At 40.1% G+C, this 9,453-nt stretch overlaps 1 protein-coding gene across 1 annotated transcript; it reads left to right on the top strand.

The window, feature by feature from the left end:
• Positions 1-1,464: 1,464 nt before the first annotated feature.
• On the top strand, positions 1,465-8,945 carry LOC118109744 (coiled-coil domain-containing protein 33-like). Its single transcript, XM_047339985.1, has 11 exons — positions 1,465-1,582; positions 2,581-2,771; positions 2,862-2,925; positions 5,543-5,738; positions 6,508-6,596; positions 6,713-6,744; positions 6,783-6,882; positions 6,998-7,091; positions 8,221-8,336; positions 8,472-8,561; positions 8,665-8,945. Exons 1-11 carry the CDS (start codon positions 1,529-1,531, stop codon positions 8,791-8,793), a joined length of 1,155 nt encoding a protein of 384 aa, XP_047195941.1. The 5' UTR covers positions 1,465-1,528; the 3' UTR covers positions 8,794-8,945.
• Positions 8,946-9,453: the final 508 nt, after the last annotated feature.

Raw genomic sequence — 9,453 nt, 5'->3', positions numbered from 1 at the left:
ATGATAAGTATGATAAATTGAATTCCTGGATAAGAACATACATGTATTGGCACAGTCCAATTGTGGCATGGACATATTTGAACGATGGGCTTTTTAAGCATATCTGTTTTTCTGTGTCCAACAGAATATATCGCTACTGAAACTACTGAAATTGAAACATGTTTAAGAAGTGAACCTTTTACCTCTCAAATGTTTAAAAAGAGTATTTACATCATTGTTTGCATTGATGACTGATGACTCTTCCTGGCTGCCCCCACCTTAATCATTAAGTCTCAGTCAGATCCAGTTCCATCAATGTTCGTCAACCTCAGCCTCCACCACTAATGAGCAACCTAACCAGTGAGAGATATTGATCTATTGCGGGTTTTCACATTTGAATATAAAGACGTGTACATAAACACTTTTGGCAAATTAAGCTTTTCTTTATTTACATTTCATTCACAATAGGCACAAAAAGCACTCACAACCACTCGATTATTTATTTGCTTTAAGCTCAGCCGTTCAGAAGTTTTCACTGTCCTGAAAAAAGCATGTCGAGCTACTAAAACAGCTCCATTCTCATCTTAGTGACAATAGACTGTGGATTTCAGATTATTCAATAGTTAAATTATCTTAAGACGAAACAGAAACACTTATTCAGAAAAGGACATATTTCATAGACTTGGCGTTTTCACATGAAAACTAAAAAAAAGCCCTGTTAAAATTCAAATCTCGCTGAGCATTAATGAGTTGACATCAGTCCATAAGGTGGGAATAAATACCCGGCGGGAGCCACAGGTGCTGCTCAGCATGTCATTCAAAAAAATCATTAATCAATCCTCATCAATCTGCTTATCCAGGCCGAGACAGATTCAACCCGTCTTTGATTCCATTGATTGTTACATGCTGCTTCCAGCCATAAATATAACGCCTGATTACATATTTTTGGGATAATGGTAAACGAAGCAAAAGTACTCATATCTTTTACTATAAAGCTTTACTTTAAGAAGCAGTACCTCAGTGTAATAATACTCTAAACTCAGATTTGGTCTAAAGTGTCTAATGTGGAAGCGACAGCATCAAAATCCACTTTAGGCAGCAAATGTGATAACATTTTGCAATTTGGTGTCAAATCTTGAGTTTTTCAGTTCATGGGAAAGTCCGAAGATACAGTGATTCTATAAGAGGAGCTTACAGCCTATGTGGGAGCCTTTAAATATAATTTGTACATATTACACACAGCTATACACACATACTATATAATAAAATATAGAATTTAAACATTTTACATGTTTACAACCTGACTATGTACTATACAAGTATCTCAAAAACTGATCTTGAGCACATACTTCTTTTCCATCCCTGCAGCCTGTACATCAACTCTTGAATATGAAACCCGATACTGCGTTTGATACACAACACAAATCTTTTCCTCATGGGTCTGAACATGTTGCTATGGTTTTTGTTGTGGTTACAGGTGGATCGTCCACACCCACACATCAGTGGGGTGTTTATTTCTCCTAACGAGGACTCTGACATTTTCTGTTCGATGAAGGCCTCAAAAAAGACGAAATCTCTGAGCGGCCGTGCAGCTGCAGTGAAGGTAGGCTCTGACTGTGTGGAGGTATTTGTGTTAGAACGAGAGCCTGTGGGAAGATAATAGATAATGACTCTGTTTCACGCCGTTTCTTTGACTCTGTGCTACCTGGCAACCACGACCACTGACAGTGTACATTGTATATGCAAGGCTCATACTTCAAGGACTATTGACTAAGAGCTCTCTAGATATAAAGTGCGTACTGTGTGCATAGCAACGTAACAGCCTTTATATCCCGGAGATGAAGAGGAGGAGCAGGCCACATAGAAACACAGTGAGTGATGTGAGGTCAGAGCTGCAACATTTTTGGGATAAAAGCTTTAATTTTCTGTAAAAACAGGGCTGGTGTGTTTAATGTTACCATAGAACATTTGTCCTCCCACACAGTTATTGGAGATTGCTGAGCAGTTTGCTTCTCGGACATGTTGCTGTTTGCCTGTGTTGTTTCTGTTGTGAATCTAACCCTTGTGTTTACATAAAATTGACTTTACTTCCTGTTGTTTATTAATAATAATATGTCGTTTTTTTCTTTTTAGTATTTTCCTTTCATTTGACCTTATTAAATCCTAATATTTAGGAAAGTACCAACATGATAAACTCTACCTATGTCACAAACTGGCCTCACAGATATCATGTAGATGAAACCTTTTGACTGGGTTCAATTAGACGCCCAAACTCCACAACCGTGAACCCTGAGAGACTAATATGGGATCTGGGATGAATAGAGCAGCAAACACGAAAGTGCATAGACTTTATTTATAGAGCACAATTTTTAACAAAAAATGTGTGTTTACTTCAAACAGAGGTCATGTGTCATTTATTGTATCAATCCATATTAACAAGCAATTTTCATTAAATATCAGTATCAACATGGAAAAAGTCTGTTTTGAGTGGATAAAGAGGCTCTCCATGCAAGAAAACAAGAAGAACATTAGTGTTAAAATATTCCTGGGACAATTTTTTGCTCGCAGCTTTTGACACTGAAGACATTATTTCCTCTGCAGCCTCAGAAGGATGGATATCATCTCCCATCTCATGATGCCCTGGCACAGATCCTTCCTGGTTACCGGAGCCTCGACAACGAAGCGAAGGCTGAGCTCCAAAATGCAACCCATCAGCAGCAGAGGAGAGAAGCTACACAGGCCAACAAGCCCAAGATAAACCAAACATATCAAGTGCATCATCCACATAAACGGTGAGACAGACCATGTGAGAAACAGCCTCTGCATAAATGGACACATTTTACCGTAGTGAGTCACTTTTATTAAATTTGTCCCTGCTTCAGACCTCCACTGCATGATTTTGAGGGCGATCCCATCATGGCAGAGATCAACGACCTCCAAACTAAGGTGAATGAATATAATCAATACATAAACTTAATCAATCAGTGAGGCAATCCCCACTGTCAGGATTAGTTAGTGAACAGGGACATGGAAACCCTATTGAGATTAGGCACTATACTGCCACGGTATACTGGGACACAAAATGGCAGCTCGTGGATCAGATTAACATTTCATGGAGGGATTGAGGGTAAAGTTGATGTGGTTTAAACGTCTGCTGAAGTCTGAGAGTGTTGCACTGAATATCCTGGCATTTTCTCCTGTTGCTGTGAGCTTTTCTTCACAATTAATTCTTTAGATTGACACAGTCTTGCAGTGGTCGGCACTGTAGCCTCACAGCAAGAAGGTTCCTGGTCCTAATCTCCGTTTGAGGGTATTTGCATGTTCTCCCCGTGTTTGTTTGGGGTTTTCATCGCGTACACCGTATTCCTCCCACAGTCCAAACACATGCAGATTGTAGTTAGGTTAATTACAGACTTTAAAATTGATCGTGAGTGTGAATGGTGGTTTTTCTTTAAGTATAGGCCCTGTGATTCGCTGGCGACGTGCCTGGTGTGTGACACGCCTCTGGATGGATGGATGGATGGATGGATGGATGGATGGATGGATGGAAAAACGATACTGTTCAGATGTGAGCATTGAATGAGATCTGGGTTATAACTGCATACATTCGTGCATAATAACACTGCACGTGCATGATGGTAATGATAACAGATTCCAATATTTAAACCTCGTTCTTCAGTGCAGCTTCCGTTTACTGCTCTTGGAGAGCAGTGGGAGTGTTCACCGGCAGAAACACAGACTCATCACAGGGAGCCGTCTATCCCATCATGCCGGTGGGGGACACCCCTCCGTCTAACAGAGACACCATCTCATCTGCAGTCATGATTGTCACCTCCCGCCTGCCCTTTCAATTAGATGCTCGATTTCACCATTGTGTCCCACGGGAGTAACAACCGCACCATCCTTAGATTGGAATCCCCTGATATATACCCCTACACCCCCTACACACCCCACGTCACGCCGCTGCAGGACCCTGCTCTCAATTCAATTCTGTCTATTCAACTGGATGGAGAAGAATGTAAACAATGCTGATATACAACAGGCACATACCTTAAAGAGAAGCCTTGATAGCCGTGCTCTGCAACAGTGTGGTTTCTAAAAGAACAAAACAGCTCTGGATAAATAGTAATAATTTGATGATTTACTTCATTTATAATATGGTGCAAACAATGTTCAGAGCAAAATCGAAGCCACTCCCAGACTGTGTACAAAAGTTTCTTTCAATACAACAGAACAAATAGGATCCGAGAGGTACTCATACGTTTATGGTACAAAAAGCCCAAAAAGGGATTAAAAAGAGATATTCAAAGGGGAAATGGTGAAAACATGGTCTGTCCTGTCATATTTTATATTGTTTTAACTTTGTAAAGCACTTTGTAACTTTTTTTTGAAAAGTGCTGTATAAATAAAGCTTATTTATTTATTATTATTATTATCATCATCATCATCATTATTATTATTATTATTATTATTATCATTATTATTATTATTATTATTAAAGCGTGTAGATTCAATTGAATATTTTTCTTTGTTTACTACTGGAGGGTAGCTTCATTTGACATTTATATATATATATAAGCATTTCTCCCTGAGCCTTTTCAGTCATTACAATATATGTATTATGTAAAGCTTTAGTTATTTTTTATAATTCTCTTCATTAGGTTTTGCAACATAGTACAGTAAAAGAATCTCACTTTGTGCAGATACATCCCCTCCAACCCTATAGGAAGACTGTTTACACTTTCTTTAGACTGTCTAAATTGTTTACACATATTGTACAATGTGTGATGATGACTGAATCAAATCAAATACTTTCATTTCAAATAAGGGCACCAAGAATGTTTTTTGAATTTTTTTCTTCTGTCTTGCCCCCTGAAATTCTCGCAGGACTTTGACATTTCCTGCCACAGTTCAGCAAATGGGCTTTCACAACAGGAAGCTCTGTGAATGCAACGGCCCAATTTATGCAAAATCCTTATTTAAAGCTCCTGTGACCAAACTCCTTCACAGGAGAGGGTGTTATTGTCCCTCTGGATTTGAGGAGCTGCTGTCTGAACACATTGTAACTCACCCTCAGACAATTGATTAACACTTCGTGGATTAATTATCTTTTTTTTTTGGCTCAGATACGTCCCATTTGTAAATTCTCATGTCATGTGCTTATCCGAAACCAGAACAATTCTTTATTGAGACCATGATGAACTGTACATATGATATGTGTATGTCTCTGAGCTGTTTTTAAATCCTCTCAGTGCACAGACATGTCGACTACATCCTCCTCGATTTAAAGATGGAGCTGAAGAGACATCTAGAGGTGGAGATCTTGTAGAACAACGAAACCAAACTGTGTTTACAGTTGTAAGGCATTGGCCCTTTTGGATTCTTGAAATTTGTAGAAACTAAATAGACAAGGTTTGATTACAAATGACCTTGGAGGGAAGCTGAAGGGGATTTGCCTGAAATGGGAATTCAAAACAAGGCATGAAATTACCAATTTACAATGTAAGAAGTATCCCCCTTTGAGCTCTTAGTGTGAGACTGACCGGCAACACTTCTCCATCAGGAGTTGGAGAACTATCGCTCGGCCGTGAGTCGGATGGCAGAAGACATCATAGCACTGAGGACACAGGTGGTGACGTTGGAGACAGAAAACAGTCGGCTCCGCACTGATCTGTCTCTGCACCTGGACCTTGGCCGAGATCTGCTGGATGACGCAGACATCGCCGTCATGACCAAAGCTGAGATTGCTGACCGTATAGGTGAGGCACAACAGAACATGTAGGTAATTACTCAACCATTTTGTTTTCCATCCATTACCATTCCATGCAAAATAAATGATTCTGTTTCTGCTCTTCAATAGTTGAGATCTAATTTATAAAAATGCTCAGATTCAAAAATACCCGCAAAAAAGTTATACAGTTTTCTTCCCAGCCAGCGGATGCTAAAGCGTCCCTCTGTGTTGTTATGGTTTTAAAGGCATTTCATTGGCAGATGAAGTAATGGTGTGGAGGCTGGCCCACTTTGTGTTTGCTAATCCTTGTGAGTGTCTCTGCCCATGCAGAATGTGCCATTTTGTGATAAGGCAGCTCATTTAGGCCACAGACCCTGATAAGCTCCGCGGGTATACATCCCTTATCTCCTGAAGGACATTTTGTGACCCTCAGTGAAAACGACGCTCCTGAAGGTTTCTCTGCTGGCATCCGAGCAAAGGGACAACATTTAAGTCCATTCCAGAAGCGAAATCCTTTAGATTTCAAAGGACTTATCAATCTGTGTTTTGATTATTTATCGTTCAAATGTCCAAGCCTCAAACTTAACATGTTCATCATTCAAAAATATGAAATAGTTCCACTCTTTATACATCTAACGTTAACTCTCATCTTAGATTTGATTCATTGTCAACGTACTTTTCTCAAGTTAACACAATTCCGAAAACCAGTTCATTGAATCGGCACAAATCAGACGTAAGTGTATCTTCACACAGATTCATGCTTCAGAGTACGATTTGTCCTGCTATTCTTTTTGAAGCTTCTCTCAAATTCAAGCTGGCCAGTGAGACCAGTAAAGGGGCGACGCAGAGAGACAGAATCCAACAGCTACAGGATGAGCTGATCAAGGTTAGAAGATACAACAAACACTCATAATACAAATTCAATTAAAACAGTTTGTGTTGATGCATTTGTACTGTTTATGAAGTTTCCTACTTTCCCTTTTTTCCATATGTGTTGTGCAGAAGAACGACAGAGAGAAGGAGCTGATTAAACTCACCAGCAGCAGCACCAGCACCAGCACCAGCAGCAGCACCAGCACCAGCACCAGCACCAGCAGCAGGAGGATCTGCAGCATCAGAGTTACGCAGCAAAGATGGCCACATTGGAGACAACAGTGAAAAAACAGGAAAAGGTGAATAGTGAGCAACACTGTCTCTTCTGCACTGATTAATACTTATACAGTATTTTTCAATGGGGAACACTTCTGTCTGGATACATGTTTTATTTGTGCTATCCCAATTTTCCAGGTCATTGAGAAGATGGAGAAAGCATTAGAGAGTAAACTCAGAGAGAAGAACAGACCAAGTATTGACAAGGGGCCGGTGATTGAAAAGCACAGAGGTGAGTGTAAAGGTGAAAATATACACTCACAGAGCAGCTCAGTAGAAACACCACACAAATACTGGGTAGTGCCTCCCCTTGCAAACAAAAGAGTTTGTCTTGGTTCCTGGAATCTGCTCCATGTCATCAGGACTGACTCAATGATTTTTCCGCTGCACATAAAGGTTGTGAGTCTCTCGTTCTACGTCATCACGAAGGTGTTCTGTTGGACTCAGGTCTGATGACTGAAGTTCACCAAACACATTGTCATGCTCATGCTTCTTCTACTTTGTGACGTGGAACAATATCATACTGTGGCCGTAAAGGGTGCATATGGTCAGCAGCAATATTCAAGTAGGCTGTGGCATACAAACGTGGATTCATCGGTATACAGGATGCCATCAGACATACCATTACTCCATTACAACCACTTTGGACACAAGGCGGGCTGGTGTTTATCTCTGCCGTTTCAACCTGTGTGCCTCAGCAGAGATTCAGATTCATTAGACCAGGCTTCTCTAGTCTTTAGTCGTGATCTTCTGTTGATTTAGACCATTCGCCTCAAGGTGGATACGTTTATATTCTGTGATACTTTTCTTTTCAATACTGCTGTAAAGAATGGTAATCTGAGCTACTACAGTTGTTCTGCCAGCTCCAACCATTGTTTTTTGTCTGTCTTTCAGCAGGATTATGCAAAAACTAATTAGATTTTATTAAAAACCTAAAGGTTGAGGTTTGGGCCAAGGAAGAACCCATTAACCTTTCACAGATCTGGACAACGGATCAGAGCCAGGAATCTTTTTAAAATAATTTTCTTCAACATTGCGTTTCTTCCTCCCAGTTCTGAGAATATTTCATGGATCACGCTGAAAAAATAACCAGTCATGTTTAGGGGACTGATATTTATGAGTGTGTGCAATTTGGTGCAGATCCAAATGAAAATCTGGATCTAGTGAATTTAAATTTTGTTTCATTGGGGGACTGTTGGGCCTTGGTGGAGCTATGCACTTTACTGAATGACTGTTTCAATGTTTTTTGTTTTTTGCACCATTCAGAGAAAGCTTGTGATTGGCTGAAGTGGATAATTCAATGATGAAGCAGGTGTACAGTTGGTGTATATTCACACTTGTCACATCTCTCTGTGCTGTAGGTTCGACTGACTGCAGAACAGAAGAGGTGCAGTCAGCCCTGGCAGCTGAAAACTCTCGTCTACATGAAGAGCTGGACAGGATTCGCAAGCAGCCCTTCCCCGTCATTACAGCACAGGTACAACCACGGAGTCAGAGTTCAAATACAGGCCTGACTTCAGCCCAGCATCAAGACTCCATGTCCTCTAGAATATATGACAATATCTTAATTTTGTCTTATATCTTATATATATGTACATCATGTATCCCTCAGACAAAAGAGGTTCTATCACTCAAGGAGAGACTGAGTTTAATAAATAAACTGGAGATGGCCGATGCAAGAGTCCAAACACTGGAGGCTCAGGTAAAAAGCGAGAAACTGTCAAACTAAATTATTAGTTAATCAATAATCACCTTTTCATTCATGGTTTATTGCGTGTTTCACCTTTTGTTTGCCTCTGTCACAGCTGGAGGAGAACTCTAAAGTGTGGGGGAAACAGAAACAGGAAATGTTGACTAAACTAAATGAGCACAGGCATGGCTTCATCGGAACATCATCCACCAAAATCCTTCATGATGCGTCTTCAGTCAGTTGAGTTTTACGCATTGTGCTGAATTTTAAAAGGTATTTAACGTGGAATTATTTCCCCCACTGTTTGCTACTGCTTACAGATGACTGTATCAGATTCTTACATCAGCAAAGCACACGGGAACCTGAAAAATGACCAGTAAATGAAATATAGGATGAAGGAATGGGTTAAGAAATTGAAATAATAATCAAATTAACAATAAATAATATTTATAATAAATACGGTTTATGAACTCTTTTATTCATTTGCGAATTTTTTGGGCATTTACACATGAAATAAAGGTGCATGTCAGTACATTGTACTGAATCTCAAAGACTACTGTGGTGGCAGTTTCTGTTTAATAATGATACTCTATTGTATAATAATACACACATAACATTGTCTCTCGGAAAGTTCAACTAAAACACCTGCAGGTGGGCTCACCCCACACAGCCACCTAGTGTGACGTGTATAGAATGAGCACAGAGCACAGGAGAATCACTTCGCCCACTACAATCAGAAGTCCTCCCTGCCCCGAGGAGCCAAGGTATTCTTCAGTCTCATGGTGTCTGACCAGGTTGAGCGAGTTCTGTCTCAGATCTCCCGTCCCAGGCCTGGTGTGAGACAATCTGTCTCCGAGATCCCTTATCTCGTTACAACATCAAAGACCCCAGTCCTGTATACAAT

Source organism: Hippoglossus stenolepis, chromosome 5 (assembly GCF_022539355.2).
Source record: "Hippoglossus stenolepis isolate QCI-W04-F060 chromosome 5, HSTE1.2, whole genome shotgun sequence".
Classification (NCBI taxonomy): domain Eukaryota; kingdom Metazoa; phylum Chordata; class Actinopteri; order Pleuronectiformes; family Pleuronectidae; genus Hippoglossus; species Hippoglossus stenolepis.
This window is presented reverse-complemented; position numbering and strand designations above follow the sequence as displayed.